The sequence below is a fragment of the Gopherus evgoodei genome, chromosome 10 (genome assembly GCF_007399415.2).
Source record: "Gopherus evgoodei ecotype Sinaloan lineage chromosome 10, rGopEvg1_v1.p, whole genome shotgun sequence".
Classification (NCBI taxonomy): Eukaryota; Metazoa; Chordata; order Testudines; family Testudinidae; genus Gopherus; species Gopherus evgoodei.
In genome coordinates, this window is record NC_044331.1 from 12,993,081 (window position 1) to 13,015,618 (window position 22,538).

A 22,538-nucleotide genomic window follows, 5' to 3' on the forward strand; every position below is an offset into this window, starting at 1 on the left:
GCATATGCTGCTTTTTACATGGACATCAATCAAGACCATCTATTCCCATAAAGCACTAAGTTGGAAAACATCCTTACATTTATGGTGGGGGGGAGGGAATTTGTTTGTCAAAAAGGTACATGAAGGAAAGAAAAAGCAATTACGCTGCTATGATACAACATAAATTATCACAGCCCAGGCCCAAAGGACTGATTCAAAAACAACAAAAACTTTTGCCTTGGTCACTGAAGAGTCGAATAGCACTCACATATTCTTTCTAGTTTCCTCCTGATGGGAGGTAATTCACTTCCCACATGCCCCATCACACTTCTATCGCCACAGTGCATCAGTCTCTCATGACAGATCCAAAGACTGGAAGCTCTCAAACTTTCTCCAGCTAGTATATTATTCTTTGGATGATCAGTCTGATTGAATTGAGAGATCCATATGTCATTAGCTGATTGTTAATAAGATGCAGGTGGTCTTTGATTGGGGGGGTAATTGGTATGTGCAGCAATTACAAACAACATTTGTCACAGCAAAGCCGTCAATTATTTTATTTCCTTTAATTTCTAATAAGAGCCATCCCTTCCATGCGCACAAAGTCAGAAATGTAAAAACGAACTAGGATGACTAATTTAAGCAAGTGAAAAAGAAAGCCACCCCCCCATTGCTTTCTTATCTAGAAAACATTCTTGTTGAATTTCCCCTGCTGCTTTGATCAGAATACCTTAGGGTTAGATCCTGCCCTTCCCAGGATAGGATTCAACCTGGAGTAGGCTTTAATTAACATGAAATACTCAGAGTCAAACTTTATAACAAGTGAGAAATCTGACCCTGCTGCAACCTACCCACGGAGGCCATTTAAATCCTCAAATCTTGGATGATTAAGAAAGGGCCAAATCTTGATGTCTTCACTCAGACAAAACCTGCACTCTAGTCAATGGAGGGTTTGGTCTGAGGAAGAAGATCCAAATTTGGCCTAAGGGAAACTGAAGTAAGTAATTGGCACTGCAGATAGAGGATCTGTGGTATCTTGGCAATAAGAAATTGGCAACTGATGTAAAGCACTGCAGTGCCATTAACATAGCAAGCAAAGAGCTAGAACATCAGTGGCCAGTTCCTGAGGGGGGAAAGCCATTCAGAAAGCCAGTAGCAAAGCTGTCAGAGACCCCAAGGCCCGGCCTAGCATGTAGGCCACAAGCCCAACATCTCTGTCCCAGTGATCAGCCTCCTCTTCGTATTGTTAGGGCATCTCTCTTTCATTCACACACACTTTCCTGTTTTGGGAGAATCACTTTCAATTGAATCTGCCTTTCTGTCCACACAGATGGGTAATTGAAATGGTGCTCATAGGTGCTGGAACTAGGGGTGCTGCTGCACCCCTTAGCTTGAAGTGGTTCCCATTAGATACAGGGTTTACAGTCTGGTTCAATGGCTCTCAGCACCCCCACTATAAAAATTGTTCCAGCTCCTTGGTGATGCACCAGTAACATGAAAGGCATCTCATCAATTTTCACCTCTGTCGTAGAGTTGCCATTTTGATTAATTCCCCCCCTACCACCACCACCACCTCGTGCTTCCCAATATCTGTAAAAAAAACCAAAGGACAGAAAATCTGAGTGACTGCAGGAAGTCTAGGCTGAATGATAGAATTATAAAATTTAAAAAAGGGGTGTGGATTTCATATCTGTCCTGCCTTGTTTTTCAGCCTGAGCCAGCAAACACTTCCCTAGATTTGTCATTTGTGATAAACTGACTATTTTATTTTATTTTATTTTTTTAAAGGAACATGCAGCACATTCCTTGTGTGACAAGCAGTCTTATTTGGTAGATTAGGCAGCTCTGAAAGATACTAAATCACTTGTCTGTTAGCACTAACACACCTTGGGGGCAACATAGAGCAGGATCTCTCACTAACATCATGAGCCAGATTCACAGGAGTCTATGCAGGCTTTTGATGGTATAAACCCGAGTGCTGGGACCCCAGTACTGGAAAGTCTGTCAGAGTGGGAAGCTGGAAAGTTCTTTAGAAAGCAGCCACACCACATACTGCACCCATTAACCAGTCTCTCTTGGTTAAAAACATAAATAAGGGATACTTCCTAGAAACTGATCGGTCTTATCCATCTACGATGCACACATGACTGTCCCATCTAGTGGTCAATTGCAGCTGTCTGTGCCCCCTAATAATAAAACCTCACTGGACTAGTTATCTTGTCCTAGTCCCACCTGGAATGACCATACATTTGCTGTTAATGGCATCATGCTGATGTTTCAACAGCCATGTAATCGCTCGGTCCCTTGATCTCATGAAAAGAATACCAGATGTTGTGATGGGCCCTATAACACCTTTGCCTCATGTCATGTCCATTCCCCTGGCATTCACTGGATGCACGTATCAAACCCACCGCATTGATTAGCCAGCCCCTTGGATGTCTGATACCACTTATGCTTGCAGAGTTGAAGGCCATGGGGAAATCTCCTCTATTGTTTGATCCGTCATCAATCCTTAATTCCCCTTCTAAGGTTTGTGTGAAAAGCTCACTCTCTTTCCCCACCCCATACATACGATTCCTAACAGCTCTGCTGCAAGCCAGCCGCTAGATCAGTGAGTGACCTACACTGAAAAACCAATGTACAGGAAAGCCCCAAGATAAAAATTTAGCTTAATGGTAACTATGCAAGGGCTTCCTACCCTCATATGTCAAGAGAACACACCCTGACATTTATGTTTATCCTACTGTACTATTCAGGGCTTTCCAAAAAACAACTTGGAGAAGGTTAGGCATATTTCACTTCTGGCATCTGAAGAATGTGTGAGCACAGTGGGCCAAAGATAAGGAATTGTAGGGAACCCCCTGGACAAGTGATGAAAATTGGGCTAACATGCCACCCAGCTACAAGAGCAAGTGGACTTCATTCTCATAAGGACATCACAGGATCCTGAAATTAAGCCCGGAGGGCATCTCTTAAAAGTCTCTCAGACCTCAGTATGTGACCCTGGCCTTTGTGTGTGTGTGGTGCATACATAAATGTGCACTGCACAGCAGGAAGCATAAAATAAACCAAGGTTCTTGCACTGAGTGAGTTTCAGTTTTGCTTAGTTCAAACACCTTGCCCTACAGAAATAAACAGGGAGCCAGAAGCAAAGATGTTTGGGATGATGCAACCCACACTTGTGCACATGAATGCGGTCACTCACAACTAGGTACAGTCAAGAGACATGGCAGGACAGGTACAAAGGGACACACACGTCTGTGCATCAGTACACATTCTGCTAAGCTCTGGTAGCAGTAAGATATCCGCCCTGGTCGTGCATGAGTGTGCCAGGATATATAATAAGAGTGGTAACTATTTCACAATTGTTAAGGCAGTGAATCTCTTTTAACACTACTGCCCCTGATACTTTGTTCACTGCTCATCACTCATTGTAAGGTTACAAAGACAGAGAGGAGACATTTCTGAAAACCCTCTTTTGCTCATTTGGCTGAGGACAAGTGAAATAATCTTTTCTGACAAGTATTAAGATATCTTCCACACCAAATTCTATATTTGCTGCTATTGTTTGGAGGACTCACATCAGAGGCTTCATGCTAGGCTAGGGAGGCTCTCCCCTCTAGGTCATCAGTTCAAATTGAGGACCCTACTCAGTGTCGACTGAGGAACAACACAGCCGGTGAAGCCCAGAGGGCAAAATATGGCCTTAAGCTTCCTTTATATTTGCCCAGATCCTGGGCCAGATAGGGACCAATGTATCCTCAGCATAATTTACAGCAGTACTGCCCCTAACACGTGCCTGACAAGCCCCCTCTCATTCTGGCCTACTCCCTTCATCAGGGGCTTTGTGCTCTTTCACTGGAGGAGGTCTTCTCCAGTGAATTCCAGTGCCTTTATGGCTACAGGACACCACTCTGGTAGCACTGCAGAGGCAGAATTGGCCCCTGGAAGTTTATCACCTGAAATGTGGTTTTTGTTAAATAAGTTCAGGGGTCTCAGTACAATTGCCATGACAAAAGGAAAAGAGTTGAATTATAGAACACAGCAAATTTACATCTAAATCAGCCCTCCAGGGTACCATTATGGGAGAAGTCCCACTGCTATTGCCTATGTGGTATCTGCTTGATGATTAACAGCATGCTGTATAGACTCAGACTTTAAGGTCAGAAGGGATCATCATGATGATCTAGTCCAGGGGTTCTCAAACTGGGGGTCAGGATCCCTCAGGGGGTCACGAGGTTATTACATGGGGGGTTGCGAGCTGTCAGCCTCAACCCCAGACCTGGCTTGGCGTCCAGTATTTATAATGGTGGTAAATACGTTTTAATTGATAAGGGGGTGGTCGCATTCAGCGGTTTACTATGTGAAAGGGGTCACCAGTACAAAAGTTTGAGAACCACTGATCTAATCTGACCTCCTGCACACTGCAGGCCACAGAACCTCGCCCACCCACTCCTGTAATAGACCCCCTAACCTCTGGCTGAGTTAATGAAGTCCTCGAATCATGATTTAAAGACTTCAACTTACAGAGAATCCACCATTTACTCTAGTTTAAACCTGAAAGTCACCCGTGCCCCATACTGCAGAGGAAGACAAAAAACCTAATTGTAGCTGGGTCAGCCCCAGGATATTAGAGAGAAAAAGTGGGTGAGGTAAAATCTTTTATTGGACCAGCTTCTGTTGGTGAGAGACACAAGCTTTCGAGCCACACAGAGCTCTTCTTTAACCCTGGGAAAGGAACTCCGAGTGTCACCAAAAAATGCAAGGTAGAAGAGATATTTTAGCAGAAGTAGTTAGCACATGGTCCCTTACAATATGTGCCAACTACTCATGCTAAACAATCTGTTCCACCTGACTTTATTGCTGTGACACTCGGAGTTCCTGTCCCAAACCTGAAGAAGAGCTCTGTGTGGCTCGAAAGCTTGCATCTCTCACCAACAGAAGCTGGTCCAATAAAAGATATTACCTCACCCACCTTGTCTCTCTGATGACTAATAGAGCATTCAGAACCAACTTAACTTCAAAGAAGAGCCCCTCTGTTAATTGTCTCTAGGAACTTTACCACTGAGAGTTCTGGGGCAGTGTGTATTTTCCTTAGCGTGCCTGCCAATTAAGCACGGAGCAGCTCTCTCCATGGGGATGTTACATCTCATGAGACTCTCCCCACTGACAACCAATTTAAACACGGCATAAAAATCCACACACGTACACTCAAAGTAAGACTGTACTACAGCCTGGCACAAAATCAGAAGCAACTGCGGAATGCTTAAGAACTCCAAAGTAACATGCAAACAACCCCCAGCATCACCTACTCACCAAACACAAAATGAATTGTGGCTGTCTGGATGCACACTTCATTTTTTCAGTTCATGACACAGAAAGCTATTAGCAGAGGGCTAAGGGAACTCAAGCAATTGATGCAAAATAATGGAGCTCACAGCCGTTGTGACTGTATATTTTTTTAATTGAATAAGTACATCCATTTAACAGCCTCCATTCTCAATTCACCTGCCTGCAGTGTGTCAGGTTATTTCCATTAATTGACTATTGTTGGCTCTCTAAAACAGGCTACATGCTTGCTTATGTTTCCATTTAATTTTAACTACCTGCATCATGCTGTAAAAAGGGGCACATGTAACCAACCCAGCCCCACTCAAATACAGCAAATGAGATCAGCATGAATTCCTCCAAAGTGCAATAATTTATTTTAAAGGTTATCAATGGATCAATGGCCTATGACAGTGCAGGGATATCCCTATGGAGCTTTGCAATTTAGTCTGATCAGAATCCGTTTGTGGGTGGGGGAAGAGAAATGAATCTGATGTGAGAACACCTTTTAATGATGAAAAGATGTCATGGCATTCTAGCGGGGGATGGCTCTCCTTTTCATTTGGCATTAATACATTGTCCCTTCTCAATATATGTCCCATGGGGAGTATGTAGCAGAAAGAAAAGTTTCCCTCTAATCACCAGCCAGAAAAGGAGTTTATTTGCTAGCACAGCAGTATGATTACAGAATACCGTCAAATCCTTAAGGCTAAAAACATTACATACCTTTAAAACTGTACATACTCGTAGGGAATTCAATGCCTGTGCCCAGAGTGTGTGTGAATGTGAGTGACAGAGCTGGAATAAGCAAACCTATTATATGTTTATGGCTCACAACATATAGAATGCTTTCCAGCTATTCAGAAAGGATGGTCCCTACAGTAGTGTAGTCAAGGGAAAACATCTCAGTTGGAGAATCTGGAGTTTAACCACTTCTCATTTAAGGGATAAAGCATTTATTCATTCCTATGCTCCTGTGACAAGTAAATCCTGGCTGTATGAACATCACAACTACCATGCATATTATCTACTAGTTAGTTATGCTCACCCAAAACTGCATTTTAATGGCATTTTCGGTCCCTAATGTCATACTACACTAAACCTAATTCAAAATAAGGGCATCCTCAGTGTCTACCAGGCCACTGCCCTGGAACATCAGAAAGGCGAATTTACGCGCTTCATTTTTTACCGATACATCACTGGTTCCCTACCCTGAGGAGATCATACTGTCTGAGAGACAATCAGATAGAGATTAAGGGGAGGGAACAGGGTGCCAACTAGAGTCACTGTAGATGGCATGACGGAAGTGGACTTTTAGAGGGTCTTAAATATGGACGAGGCAGAGGCCTTGTGGATGAGCTCAGGGAAGTGGGACCAAGCATAAAAGGACCACAGGAGAGAAGGTACTGATGTGATTGTGTGGGATTGACATGTGGTTGGGTTGGGGGTGAGGAGAACATTGGTAAGATGGAGGGGGCTGGGAGCAATTAGAAGATTCAGCAAGGGAGGGGCAGAGTTTTCATGGTGGCAAGGAGCTTAAATTCAATGCAGAGGCATCCTGGCCCACCCAAATCGCACCCCCACCTCGCTCTCTGGCAGGAGCACTGGGCAGGTGGGTAGAACGGGTTAAGCCCCCACGCCTGGACCCTGCTCCCCAGCAGGAGCACCGAGTGGGGGACAGAGTAAGTCCCTCATGTCCCGAGCCCATTTCCCCGGCAGGAGTATGGGTTGGAGGGAGGACAGCAGGGGGGAAGGAGTGGGGAGGGACCCCCACTTGTCCTGGCCCAACGGCCCCACAAAACCATACTTCCCCTCTGTGGGGGGAGACAGCCCCTTTGTCATTGCCCACCTACCCGACAGTCAGGGCCCACACAGTTTTTCTGTCCTAGCTATACCACTCATTCAATGTGATAGCAATGGGTGCCAGCAGAGGGATTCAAAAGAGAAAAGTGATATGGTCAAACGTCATTCCAAAGGCAATTTTTTTTTTGTTTTACAGTGCAGATCCTAAACAAACATCCATTTCAGGAAAATGAAGGGAAATTCAGAAAGATGGACAAGACTGGGTGAGATATTAAGTTTTCTTTCAAACTTGTCAGTAGCACCAACAAACTACTTGGGTTCTCATGGAAATCTGAGTAAATTTGCTTGCAGAAGGGGAAAAAAAGTCATACGCATATACTGCAGAAAGCAAGAAAAACAGAATTTGGCAGCATTTCTTGCATATGTTCAGGGGCCCCACCCATCTACAGTTTTAACAAGATACTATATTTTGATTAATGTATTACATAAGGAAACATGGGAACCAATTTCCAATGGAGCTTCTGGGCAGAATTTCAAGTGTTCAGCTTCTATTTACCTAAATAAGGGCCAGGCTTTTCAGAAGTACTGGGTTTACCCAGTAGCAAATACTGCAAAATGTATGGCCAGATTTTCAAGGACCTCAACTGATGTGATGAGCTCATTTGACAAATCTGGCCCTTATTCGAGTGCTCAGTTTCACAAAAATATATTTAATTTAAAATCAGATTTTCCATCAAAAAAGGGACAGACATGTTTTGACCAGCCCAGCCATAATGAACATATAAAATATATGGTCTTGAGGTTCACAGTAATTGTTTAGCTTGCTAAAGTGACCTCTAAAATAAAAACGTGTCAATGTTTTGTGTTGTAATACAAAGCAGTGGTAGCCAGAACACAAAATCTGATGCCCTTCTATATTCAGCATCCTATGCTTTGAACTGGCTATTAACCCATTGCCACAGTAACTGATGTTCAGGTTTAATACCTGTCAATAAAGAAAATACTTCTGCTTCTCCCAAGCACAATGGTTGCTGTCTTTTTGACTGACACTAACTAATTTGAGTGGGTTTTAAATTGGTATTTATCACTGAAGACTTCAGGATTCAAGCTACCGTATTGTAGCTCAGCAGACTTGAGCTGGTGCTTAAATTAAACAAGAGCTCACGAGAGGTGAATATCAGCACTTTTTGGGAATTGAAAAAAAAAGTTTCACACATTCACGTGGAAAAGAAAAACAAAAAGATGCTCTAACTCCAGGAATGAATGTGCATACTGAAAATAAAGGGCCCAATTCCCTCCTGCCTCATCAAGTCCTGTGCAAAGTGAATGGAGATAATATTGAAATCAATTCTCCATTCCCACACCAGTGATAGCAATTTACCTTGCCTAGGTGTCAGTGACTACATATGGTGCAAAGACATGGAGTTTGGAAGACGGAACTAGGAGAGCCTAATTGGACCTCAGTGGTTTGAGCACTGGCCTGCTAAATCCAGGGTTGAGAGTTCAATCCATGAGTGGGCCATTTAGGGAACTGGGGTAAAAATCTGTCTGGGGACTGGCCCTGCTTTGAGCAGGGGGTTGGACTAGATGACCTTCAGAGGTCCCTTCCAACCCTAATCTTCTATGATTCTATTTTCTCCCTCCTCTCATTCCCTACTTTCCCTGCAGCATTACAGGAGTATGCCTGCTTCCCGTGCTACTCTTCCTGGCTTAGAGCTGCTTTGCAGCATTCTGGAAGTTCCCTAATGCAATTCCTCCATCTTCCAGATGGGATCAATTCTTGCGAGCCTATGGGAGATTTAAAGTGATGGGAATCCTGAATTCAGAGGCTGTGTCAATAAAGAAACCAATCTTGGGGAAGGACAAATTTTGGGGCCCTCTCTCATTTAATAGAAATGTAAAGCCAGTGCAATCTTATGTATTCTTTTTTAATTTTCTATATCAACAGAATAATTTAGATAGTAATAATCTCCTGAATGCATGGAGCCTCTTTCGTCTCTAATTATGCCAAGTCAGACACTGACTATACAAAGGTCATTCACTCAGCTCCAAAAGGCAACAATTACTGGGTTGAAATGGGGCAGCCTTTAGTGGCAACTTTATGCAACAGTTAAGGGCAGGAAGTGAAGGAAAATGCCTTAATCCACTGACACATAGAAGGAATTTAGGGAGATGGCTTATTTTACTTTAAGATGGCATTTTGCCAAGATATACAAGTTAATGTCTAAACTGCTGGATGTTTTATGACTACAAAACACTCCTCCAGAAGGCAGCAAGTTTAAAATGGTAAACAGGGACTTACAGAAATATGTTTTCCCCAACTGCACTATACGTCCCACATGGCATCCAATTCTTCTAGTAACAAAATCCCCATTGGCTTCAGTAGTGAAGATCAGACCTACGGGCAGCTGAACAGTATAAACACAGAATTCCTCATAATAAAGGTTGTTAGCAGGGGTAATGGGAGACAATGTCATTATTTAGAAGTTAGCATTTATTTTATAAACATAATTTACTGTTTAGAAAATATGGATATCATGAGGGAAGCTTCACTGTCAGTGAAGATAGAGGAACGAGCTGCGCAGGTTCCCCTGGGGGGAATTCCCCATCCAAAATTGTTTCTTTACGATGGCTACGGAGAAACATATGTGGTAAGCTGCTTTGGAACTACTCCTTGGCTTGGAATCTTTTGAGATGAAATCAGATTTGTTTTAAAGAGATGAAACAATATGATGTTGGATAAGGAAAAAAAAAAAGTAAATAAACAAGCACTAATCAAATGCCTTTCACAACTTCAATGATCTAACACAGTGGTTCCCAAACTTGTTCTGCCACTTGTGCAGGGAAAGCCCCTGGTGGGCCCAGGGACGTACTTGCCGCTGCTTCCAGCAGCTCCCATTGGCCTGGAGCAGTGAACTGCGGCCAGCGGGAGCTGCGATCGGCCGGACCTGCGGATGTGGCAGGTAAACAAACCAGCCCGGCCTGCCAGGGAGTTTCCCAGCACAAGCAGCGGAACAAGTTTGGGAACCACTGATCTAATGGGTTTTGGGTTTTTTTAAAATCTCTTTGGCTCCTTTTGCTATTGTCATGACCTTTGAGCTACATGAACTCTTGGTTGATGAAATGAAAAAATGTGTACCCTGTCATTAGTAGGAACAGAGACCAAAAGACAGCAGAGTCTTGTCTATGTTAAGGCAAAACTGTCTTTTCTTTTAAGAATCCTTGTATAGAGTGGGGCTCGCTGATTTGATATTCCTTCAGTCACCACAAAGTTCCTCCTCCTCATTTTCCTAGGGCTGGTTACTACAGCAACAGTCTGTTTGCGATTGGAAGCAACATATTTATTGCATGCATCATAAACCCAAAGCACTGCTACTGTCTCTAGAAATTTGAAATACAACATAACAGGAGCGATGAGATATCCTTTCATTAGCATATTGCCCCTTGCTCTTTGCGAGGATGAAATCCAAGGATGAAATTGTGCATGCATGAATTTGCACTCAAACCTGTAATGGGACCCTAGTGGAATCCCACTGAAGTCCATGATGATGAGCACAGGCACAAGGATCTGCCTGCATGGATCCGCCTGCATGGATCCAACTGCTGGATCAGGGCCCTAACTAGCAAACACACTTTTTACAATTGTACATGCAGCTGTGGTAAGGGTAGCTAATTAAACATAACTTCATATAGCATGTGCGCATGGAATGACATATCTACATTTTGTGGGACTATAATACACTAAGTTTGTAAAGTATTTGCATTTTAGATCCAGTGGGATTATTCACAGAGAGTGCACAGTTAAGCATATGCATAAATCTTTGCAGGTTTTGGGCCTAGACAGAATGGTCGAACTTCATCCTTTCCTCCATCACCTTCAGTGGAGTTACACCACGAATGGATGGCCCATCAACTGCAATATCTATATTATGTAGTAACAAATTTCCAAACCTGAGGCCCACACAGTTGCAGTCCTAATTTTTTTTAATCCTTCCCTTAATTCTATCAGGTTTCACAATACTTTTCAAATCCATGCTCCACTTTCCCCCTCCCACCACACCCCATATTATGGAGGAGTTTCCCCAACACAAGCGTTTCCCAAATGTCAGTTTCTCACTAGATAGGTGGTATTAGACACCTTCTACAGTTACTTGCCAGAAAGTCTCACTCTTGTGCAATATGAATAAAAAGAAATGGACACAGTACACTAGGACAGTTCCATCCAGATATGAGCACTCTTGAAGGAATTCTTGTCCTTTCTGGTCAAGTCAGGGGTGAGCAGATATTAACTAATACCTAGGAGTCAAATAAATGCCTTGCCTAGCTCAATCATAGTCCGGACACAATATGCACATTACTGAAGTGAACCATATGGCAAAAGTTGCATAGTTTGGCAAAAAATGATCATTTCTTTGCAGCTGTCTAATGTGACAAGATGACTGTCTGGACTACCAGTATTAATTAGTTTCTCTCCTAAGGCAGTAATCTGTGCTCACTTTACTCTTGATTTAAAATTATAGAACTCATCCCAGAAACCTGTTATCCTGGATGCATACAGCACAGCCTCTACAGCAGTGGTCCCCAACCTTTTTGTGGCCAGTAGCACATTCATGTTTTCAGAAGAGTGTGGTGAGCACCAACAATTTTTCAAGGCTTATTTTGTATTTGTATATTAAATAATATGAAAAACATATTTAATATTACATAATATATGAATCCAGAGAGAAGCCGGAGAGAAGCTGCGAGGACAGAGAACACCGGTATCCGCAGCCCTGGAGTACTCTGTCCCCAGCAGGCATGGGGCCCTGGCTTCTCTCCCATGCTGGGCACTAGGCGGGCCCCATGCCTGCCTGGGATCAAGAACACCGGCGCCCGCAGTCCCAGATTTCTCTGCCCCCAGCAGGCGCAGGGCCACGGCTTCTCTCCCCTGCTGGGCACTAGGTGGGCCCTGTGCCTGCTGGGAACAGAGAACACCACACCCGCAGCCTGAGTTCTCTGTCCTCGTCAGGAGTGGGGCCGTGGCTTCTCTCCCCTGCTGGACACTAGGCGGGCACACAAATGCCCCAGCAGGCACCATGTTGGGGACCACTGCCCTGCAGAGTGAACACTTTATCATAGGAGAAGGTGGTTGGTATAAAATACTGCCCAGGGAATAACTGAGGGTGTATAACACAGTGGAGAATGAACCAGTCATGACACTTAACTAGCTTTGCTCAGAGCTGATATGCTTCTTTTTGCCAAGGTCACTGAAAATTCTATCATTCGACATCACTGAAATAGTCAACTAAATTGTGGGTGGGATGGGTCAGAAATTACTCATGGATACTGCTGGTCCCCGAGTGGATGAGTGCACACACACTTCTAGCACAAATAGCCACATTTTGAACTGCTAGGAATGAGTTTTCATGGACATTTGTGACATTTTAACAAAAAAAACACTATTTGCAAAAAAGTGAAACCAAAACAGTTGGGAAGCAAGTTTTCTGAGGAAATTCAAATGATTGTTGAGTGGATTTTGGTTTGGAAGTATTTTCCCAGCATCAGTTAAACCATCAACTCTTTAAAGGTTATGTTAATGCAGCAAGTTTAATGCCTCCAACAAAATTCCTGATGGCCCCTGCTCCTTACCACCCTGCGCACATACCCCTCCGGAGTCTCGATCTCAGAGCTGTCATATCTATCTTGCCAATGTATTTACTCCACTGACGGACGCAAATTGTAAATTTTTCAAGATATTTCTTTATGATCAATGACTCTGAAATCATTATAAGACTTAATTTAAACTCACGGTTTGTGGCATTGACAGAGTTGCTCCAGTGAATTTGGCTTTGTGTTTACCTTGAGGCCATTTGTTATCCTGTATTTTACACACAAAGTGATATATTTCCAGTCCTCTTCGTACAGTGGAATCCTCACACAAAATTCAAGTAAAATGCTCAGAGCACAAAATTCCAGCCTGCAGAGCTAAATGTTGAAATAATGATTTTGTGACCACTTAAGGAATGAATGGGCTGTGCCACGCACATGCTAGAACCTTCTTAAGTAGATGCAAGAGGCGTTAATCTAGGAGAGGACTAGGACAGCTACACTCTTTAGATAACCTATCCAATAGGGTATCCCCACTGTTTCACTAAGTTTGATATCATGGGACATATTCAGAAAGGCAACAGAAGCTGAGCAGTGTTACACAAGTGGCCATTCCAGCAGGTGTATTTGGTAACTCAACCAGAGAGGTCATAGCAAGGTGGTTTGTTGATGAAATTGCCTTTTGGCTTCCAGTCAGAGTAGGTCGGGGTTGAAGTTTCTGTAGCTATTAAATACCCTGCTGAGAGATACAAGAGAAACACAGGAAGGCAGGCAAATTAGATAAGCACATGCCTCAGTGCTTTGCTGAACTGGAGCCAGCAGAATTGGTGCCTAGCTACTACTGAGTCCTATGGAAATGGAGCAGATATTGTATAGATAACAGATGGACACAGAGTCTAGAGGCTTTCAGAGGCCAACTTCACTCACAAAGTTTTCTGAAGCACGGTCAGTGCGGGGTTCCTCACAGAAACCCATGAGCTCTTTACCCTAAGGCTAGGATATTTCAGTTGATAACCAAAACCCAGCGTTACCCCTTAACCCCATCCTCTAACACCATGCAACTAACCCCAAGCTGCCTGAGATGGACTGAGTAATTTTGCAGCATGATCACCACCATTGGGATTTAGATGCCTAACTCCCCATATATCACAATAGCCTTACCAGCTTTGCCATCCTGCTCCCCTCTAACTAACATTTTCTGGGGGGCTTTCCACAAGATGCTGAGTAGGAGCACCTGCTCTACAAAGAGAACTTTCTTTGTGTGGGGGGCGTTTGTGTGTGCACGCTCAGAATAGCTTTTCTAAGGAATTATTTGAAAACTTGCAAGGAGGAATGCTCCTCAGATCCAGTGCCTTCATACAGTAATTATTAGACATGTCAACTAACACTATGGAGGCAGCTAGAGTACACTGGATACGTGGTTAATTATTGTTTTATAAGCTATTTTGATGTTCTGTAGCTAAAGCTCAACCACAAGTGACCAATATCATTAGAGTTTAAGAGACATGGGAAAGTGCTGTGAAAAGAGAACATCTTTCCTAATCATCCACTGCCTCATTATGGCTGCCAGCCCAAAGGATGACAACATATCACCAGCTTTCTCTACTAAGAGTGAAAACTCCTGCATTTCTCTGCCATGGTATTTTAAGTGGAAGAGGGGCAGGGAGGGCACAATGGTGATCAGTGGCAGAGAGATGTTTCTTGTAGTACTTAGTTCTTGGTAGATCAAAGCCAAGGTATCTTCACAGACGTAGAAGCACAGAGAAGAACCCCAAATTCATCCTTTCTATTGATGCTGGATAAACCAGACAACAGAATGAGTTGCAATAGCAGGAACACCTCAACTGCATTCAAACAAACTTCAAAGTCTTACCTATATATAGGGAGGAATCTTTCCGTCTCACGTGGTCATCGATGTAGGAAACTCCTAGTGGCTGTACAGGGGTAGCACCAATGCCTAGGAGCACTTGCGCTCCAATGAGAAGCAAGTACATCATGTTGGTGGTAGTCCTATTCCTGCAGATAAGATCCGGGTCTGGTCCCTCGTTGCTGGTGGACCCGTTGGCAGCACACACATCCCTCCCTTCAGCCCCCCAGCGTATTTCCCCAGATTCATATTCATACTGATGGGTCAGAAATTCAGGCAACGCCGAAAGGAGGGCGCCCAGAGCCATGACTATTCCTCCGCATCCTATCAAACGTGGCCTATGCCCCCGGGCTCCAAAGTAGCTCACAAAGAGAATGAGGGCCAGGTTCCCAATCTCAAAGCTGCTGGCTATCACCCCACATCAGCGCTCTGCAGGTTGAATCGCCGCTCCAAGGTAGTTAAAACACTCACCTACAAAGAGAGAGAAATCCAGAGACAATTACTTAAAGAGCACATAACTTACATAACATAAGAACGACCATACTGGGTCAGACCAAAGATCCATCTAGCCCAGTATCCTGTCTTCTGACAGTGGCCAATGCCAGGTGCCCCAGAGGGAATGAACAGAACAGGCGATCCATCCCCTGTCCACCCTTCCCAGCTTCTGGCAAACAGAGGCTAGGGATACCGTCCCTGCCCACCTTAGCTAATAGCCTGTATTCTGTTTACTCCATTTGCTGATCTTACCGTGATAACTCACAGCTGTTAGTATGTTTGGGCCTGATCCAGAGCCCTGGGAAGTCAATAGGAGTCTTCCATTGATTTCAGTAGACTTTGGATCAGGCCATTACACCACAAGTAGTTCCTTGGAACGACTGCCTGCTTGTGAAGCAAGGAGCTATGGGACATGATCAAGGGTGCTAGTATCAGATGCTGTATAGGCAGCACTAGGCAAGGCAACCATAAAGCCTTCTAGACCTTGGTGTAAGACAATGGGCACATTTCAGAAATGCTTGCATGACTTAGGCACCTAAGTCACATTCACAAAGAGGCTTGGAGTCCTAAAAGCCAAAGGCTCCTAACTGCCATAGGCACTTTACAAACGTTGACCCCAAAGCTTGAATCTGATTGGCTGCATGGGTATCATTCCAGCACATCCTTAGCACTGAGCAGCACAAGTGGTGAACCCCTCAACTCACACATGTTCCTCAGTACTAGTTTGAGTTCCCATCAGAAGTAGATATGTTTTGGAGGAGCTGGTGTGTGCGGAGAGCTCCTCGCTACTGTGCACACTGCAAAACTTAATTGCCTGTTGTCATTGGCCTAACTTCCACCCCTTCCCTTTTGAGATTGTGGTTTTAACACTGAAACCCAACTCTCCCATGGAGCAGTTGAAGAACGCCACACATCAGACAAGGTAGGCACCCGATCCCTTTCTGTCTGAACTCATGGCCTGCTGACACACTGACACTTGGCTCACACATCGGCAGCGTGTCACATAACTGACTCAAGAAGCAGCCACAAGGTAGAGGAGTTGAGCCCCGATAGAAAGTTTCTTTGCAAAATAAATAAAAATTAAGTCGAACAAACATTTTAAAAGAATCTTTTACAGATTGATTAATGGCTGGGAGCTTCACTTACTGACAAGACAAGACAATTTCAAAAGAGAGAGGCCAATTAAGATTTACATAACGCAAAGAAATACACTTGTGGGTTTTATGCAACATAAGTTGAGAGCCAAGAAGATGCAACACTGGGTACCACAGCTGCTGTCTGCCACGCCTTATGGAAGAAATCCAAATACTGTTATTTTCATGGCCATTTCTCCTTAAAAAAAGGCAACCCAATTCCATCTTGGAAACAGGTCTTTTTTTTCAGAGATGAAGATTATATTTTTAAGGTCATCCTAAGACATGCAGTTAGGATTCAAATAAAAAAAAGTGATAACGATCTCATAATATAAGACAGCCCCTGGACAGTATAAAAATAGTCTCCCACTGGAGGCGATCAGAATCTTTGCTGATATACCTCAAAAAGCAGGAAATGTTCTGTCCAACTTTAAAGTATTCTGACAGCAGCTCTCCTCTCAGGGCAGCTAGACCCTATTAGGATACACCAGGATGCTGTTATGCCAAAGAAATGCCTTTTTGCAATAAAATGGACAAACAGAATAGCCTACTTCTGTTACTTTACTTGTGTGAACAGAAGGACCTCTGTTTCCCGAGTATCCAAAGACTGCAACATGAAAAACAACGTCATCATTTTTGCAGATGCAACTGTCCTCCCCCAAATCCAAACCATTATTTTTTTGGTGCTTGTGACTTGGCATCCCCTTTCTAATGTATCAAGAGCTGCATTTAGGCATCAGTATAATAGGCTGCCCCTCTAGTGAACCACAGTTAGGAGGACACCACCATAGTCACTCATCTGCAGGAGGTCAGCAAAATGCACCTGGCATAGGGAGAGACCAATCTCAGCTACGTGGGGCCTCTAAGAGCAGCCATTATCAAGATCCTCACTGCAGTCAGCACAAATGATCCTGGAAATGCTTGGGAGTGATAGTGGTGGTTGCCAGAACCAGGCACCCCAAATCTAGGGTGCAGCCTACAGCCAAATTCTAATGATTACATACCTAAGAATCAAACACATGACCAAGGGCCAACTCCCATGAGATGCTGACTATAAGCAATAGGCGGCTCTCCATAGACATTCTGCAGCAGGAAGAGGTCAGGTGAGATACTGGGTGGGGCTGAATTTGAAGGGGTCCACTAATAATATTGCATATGGAATACAAGACAACATGGGGAAAAAAGTCCCATGCTTCAAGATAAAGCATCCAGAAGGGGGGCCCAACCCATCACACCCATTTTAAAGGGGAGGAAGGGCAGGTCCTTTAAGATTTATAAACAATTCTCAGCAAGAGGCATCGTGTCCATTATCCCATTTCCTTTCCATCTACCAGCTCAGGAAATTTGAACAATTATAACTCTTTCACATTATACCTTTATCTGAGGAGTGCAAAACAGTTTGCCACAGTAACATCTGCCCATTTGGCCCCTAGGCTGCATCTCCATCTTATAAGTAGGGAAACTGAGGCACACAGTAGTGATGATTCCCCTATGTACACTTTATACATTTCTTGCTCCTTAAAAGACACTCTCTAGAGCAGTGATTCCCAAACTTGGGACGTCACTTAGTAGGGAAAGCCCTGTCGGACCGGGCCAGTTTGTTTACCTGCCGCATCTGCAGGTCACAGCCGATTCAGCTCTCACTGGCTGCGGTTCACCACTCCAGGCCAATGGGAGCTGCTGGAAGCAGTGGCCAGTACGTCCCCCGTGCTGCTCCAGCAGCTCCCATTGGCTGGAGCAGTGAAACTGTGGCAGTGGGAGCCGCGATCGGCCGGACCTGCTGACGCGGCAGGTAAAACAAATGGGTCCCGCCCGACAGGAGCTTTCCCTACACAAGCGGGTCCCAAGTTTGGGAAACACTGGGATAGAGATTTTACCTTCCTCTGGGATCAGCAATATTCGTCTGTCCAGAGATGTTCTTTGCAGTAATACAGGAAACCTTCCCTAGAGCTTTTTCTTCTGGGGATCTCTACTCCCCGTGGGGCAGATCCGAATAGAAGTGACATTCTTAATGTGTGTAAACTGAATCACAGGAAGCCAAATTAATCAATGAGGCAAGTATGAGTATGAAGTTACTTGAGTTACAAGGTTAAAGTCAAAGGGAGAGTTTGCAAAGTCAAAAGGCAGCTAGGGTCCCCAACTATCCCTTGTGCCTTTGCAGTATCTCCCAACAGGATCCAACCTGGCTGTCTAAATTTAGCCCCTTACCACCCACGCATATTTAAGCACTTTAAAAAGTGGCCTGATTTTCAGAGATGCAGAGAGTCACGTCCTCCTGAAGTCAGATGCCCAGCGGGGAGCTCAGCACTGCACAAAGTCTGGCCTGATTTTAAACAGTTGATGTGAAAATTCCAGCTGAGGTAACATGCAGAGCAGGCCAATGGCAGCCCTAGGAATAGAACCCAAGAGTAGGGTGACCAGACCTCCCAATATTAATGAGACCATCCTGATATTAGGGGCTTTGTCTAATATACGCAACTATATGCTCCCACTCCCAAAAAAGAGTGTCCCACTTTTTCACACTTGCTATCTGGTCACCCTAGCCAGGAATCCTGATTCTTATTTCTCCTTCTTCAGCCACTAAACGTGGGGGGTGGCTGGTTTCGCCTTTTCCTTTCCTGAAAGCTAACATCCCATGTGGATGTGGCCCTAAGTCTCAACAATTCTCACGTTCCACCTAATAATCATGTCCCGTCAAATACACATCTGGATCCTCCCTGCCCCCATCACAAGCCCAGTTACACGTGAACAAGGAGAGCAGGCTCTTACTTTGCGACACAAGGATGTGGAACATGGGAGACTGGATGGGTGTAGCAAAGGGTTATATCTGAGGGGAATGTCTGCAGGGAAAATGCTATTCCCTCTCCTCTGCAAGAAGCAGATGGGAGTTGCCCTCTTCCCTTGCTTGGCTCAGCCACATTCCCAGGCAGCCCCCTCTTCTCCACGGCTGGGCACCGAGCCCCTCCCTGTCCAATATTGGGTGCGGGTGGTACTGCCCAAAGTGGCTACTAACGTTCTCACCGTTAATATAAACGCTGCCCTTAGCTAACTGGCCTTGGAAGCAAAGGGACGGGGAAATTGGCTGCACTTCTCTGGTAAGGGCCAACCCCATCATACTAGCTGCAAACATCCAGGGGAAACTGGCATCTGCAAGCAAAGTAGCTGACATCAGTGCCAGCAAAGTGCCCTTCACCATTTCCAAAGAGTCATAGAAGAGAAGTAGTGAAAGAAAGAGATGGGGGGGGGGTTGGGAGAGGGGACTGTCGACATGCTGATTTTTAACCGGATGATACAGAAACATGAGTATGTGATATCCAGGATGGCAGCAGCAGAAGCAGCTGCAGCACAAGTTCTTGCTTTGACATTGGCTATGACCTACAAATATTCAGGCCCCCTGCAATATTGCAGTGAGCATAGCGGCGACATTATCTGAGATTACAAGATCAGCGTCTGTTCAGGACAGCCTCTTGCACACTCGAAACATTTTTCCATCTCTGTCCATCCCATGTCTTTTTATACAGCTTCTTAAGTACAACACTCTCAAAACGCATTAGGTTTCCTTTGTGACTCGAATAAACAGCTTGGGTTGTGTCTGAGACCATGTCATTGCCAGACATAACACGAGGACTGTTTGTTACTGTTCATATTACCTATGGATGAGCCTACCTCCCAGTGTATTAGGAATCAACTACTCACCATCCTTATTGGCTTAGTGTTACAGAAATGTCCATCTCAATCTATAGGCATGTTAAGAGCAACACTAAACATACAATCATATTGGTTACTAAACACACAGTCTAATCCTTACTAGCGCTGGCTGGAAAATAAACTTCAAAACCTCAACTTTTCATGAAATAGAATTCCTATTATCATTCAAAAATTTTATAAACACACATGAGAAAAAGAGAAAGACTTGAGTCTGGGAAGGATCTCAAGCCTGGTTTCTCAATAACTACCAGACAGGTGGCTATTTGGGGGGGTGGGTGAGTGAATGCAGCCCCCAAAATTCCATCCTGAACCCATGAAACTTTTCTGTAACAAGTTGCAATGAATTTTCAGTTTTTCCATTCAAAAAAAGTTGGGAAAAAAAGTTTCAGCTAGCTCTAATCTCTATGCATCATGCACACCACATATATGTATTCACATGGATTTAGGTGATACAAGCATTCTTCAAAAGTCTGGATAGCTCCACCCCTACCTACATCTCTGTTTCTGCTACCTCATGTCCTACACACTTCCTAATCTTTAATTAGAAAAGGTTCAGAGAAGGGCAACTGAAATGATTAGGGGGTTGGAACGGGTCTCATACGAGGAGAGATTAAAGAGGCTAGGACTTTTCAGTTTGGAAAAGAGGAGACTTAGGGCGGGGGGGAATACGATAGAGCAGTGTTTCCCAAACTTGGGCCACCGCTTGTGTAGGGAAACCCCTGGCGGGCCGGGCCAGTTTGTTTACTGTCCGCAGGTCCTGCCAATCGCAGCTCTACAATGCAATGAAAATGAGTACAGGCGAGTCTCATTTTACACTCGGGTTACATTCCGCTGTCAGTGCATAAAGCAAAAAATCACATCTAGTCAAAACTACACTGAGTGTAATGGATGGGCGGAATCACCCGCACTACAGGTACAGTATTTAAATTGTTATTTTTCTCTCTTTTTTGTTTTGTTTTGTTTTTGCCCACTGCGCAAAGCTGAATTTGCGCATGTTAAATGCACGTAAGATGAGACTCGCCTGTATCATATCATTCATATCTCTAGTGATCAAGTCATATTCCCTCCCCCTTCCCCGCAAGTCTGAAGAGAAGTTCATTGTATTAGTAACAGAGGGTTATATATAGAAAACACATCGGCTTTATGCCTGGAGGGCATTTCTTTAAAGGCTTCTCTTTTAATGTAAAATAAATCATCTCAACTACGATTGGACTTGAAGAGACATGTCTGCAGTGCTACAGGGTGTGAAATAATTGCCTGGTAACTATGTCCCCAAAGGAGAAACAAAAGAGAACAGGTTCCCAGAGCCCTCATTACAGATCCACAGAGCTTCAGACTTCTTGAAGAGCCAACAAAACCATACCAGGGCGCACAGCTTCCATTTTATACTCCTCAGACTACTTCTTTGGCACACATATTGTCCTCTCCTCCAGCAAAGCCCACAGAATGGGAACTGAGCCCAGGAGAATCCCTAGGTTGGATAGTCTTCCTTACATGTATTTGGAAGTGGGAGGGGAGGAAATGAACTCCTTTCCTCAGGAGTACTGGTCTCCCTGTTCCCCTCCAAGCAACAGAGCTGGACTATTTTAAGGCCAGAGGGGGCCATTATGATAATCCAGTCCAGGGGTTGGCAACCTTTGGCATGCGGCTTGCCAGGGTAAGCCCCCTGGTGGGCCGGGACGGTTTGTTTACCTGCCGCTTCCACAGGTTCAGCCAACTGCAGCTCCCACTGGTCATAGTTCGCTGTCCCAGACCAATGGGGGTGGCAGGAAGCGGTGGCCAGCCCATCCCTCGGCCCGTGCCGCTTCCCACTGCCCCCAGTGGCCTGGAGCGGCGAACTATGGCCAATGGGAGCCGCGATCGGCCAAACCTGCGGACGCGACAGGTAAACAAACTAGCCCGGCTCACCAGCGTGCTTACCCTGGTGAGCCACATGCCAAAGGTTGCCAATCCCTGATCTAGTCTGACCTCCTCCATGGCACAGGCCTGAGAATCTCACCCAGTAAATCCTGCCTCAAGCCCATAACTTACAGTTGAGCTAGAGCCTTTTTAATACATGAAGACTTGGCACATCTACACTGCAATTAGACACCTGCAGCTGCCCCATGTCAGCTAACCTGTGCTTGCAGGGCTTGGGCTGCAAAACTGCAGGGTAGATGTTCGGGCTCAGGCAGGAGCCTGAACTCTGGGACCTTTACCCGTCGCAGGGACATGGAGTGCCAGCTCCTGCCCCAGCCCAACCCAAACATCTACGCCAAAATTTTACAGCCCCACAAGCCTGAGTCATCTGCCACGGACCAGACACAGGTGTTTCATTACAGTGCAGACATACCTAGAGTTTCCTTACTGCACCTTGCCAAGTACGTCCACCCTCACCACAGAGAGGTGAAGGGAAGAAGCAGCAATCACTGCCCCAAGCAGCAGTATTAACACTGGCACAGATGCCTGGCTGAATAATTGAGGATAGGAAACGATTCTTCTGGACTCCAACCACAGAACCCAGCCATGCAGAGAAGGAGCTACCAGAAGCATCCTTAAAGCCACGGCTTTACCACTCCCTTGCTGCCCTGCCCAGCTGTGCGCCTCTGTGCTCAGGTAGGTAGAAAAGACCTTATTAATTCATTCTTGCATTACAGGTC

The 22,538-nt window shown here is 44.8% G+C and overlaps 1 protein-coding gene across 1 annotated transcript in view; it reads right to left on the reverse strand.

The window, feature by feature from the left end:
- SLCO3A1 (solute carrier organic anion transporter family member 3A1) overlaps positions 1-22,538 on the reverse strand; it is a 205,975-nt gene that overhangs the window by 158,760 nt on the left and 24,677 nt on the right. Inside the window, 2 exon segments of the mRNA XM_030576690.1 lie at positions 14,570-14,983; positions 14,986-15,034. Of these exon segments, the coding sequence (XP_030432550.1) occupies positions 14,570-14,983; positions 14,986-15,034 (463 nt within the window).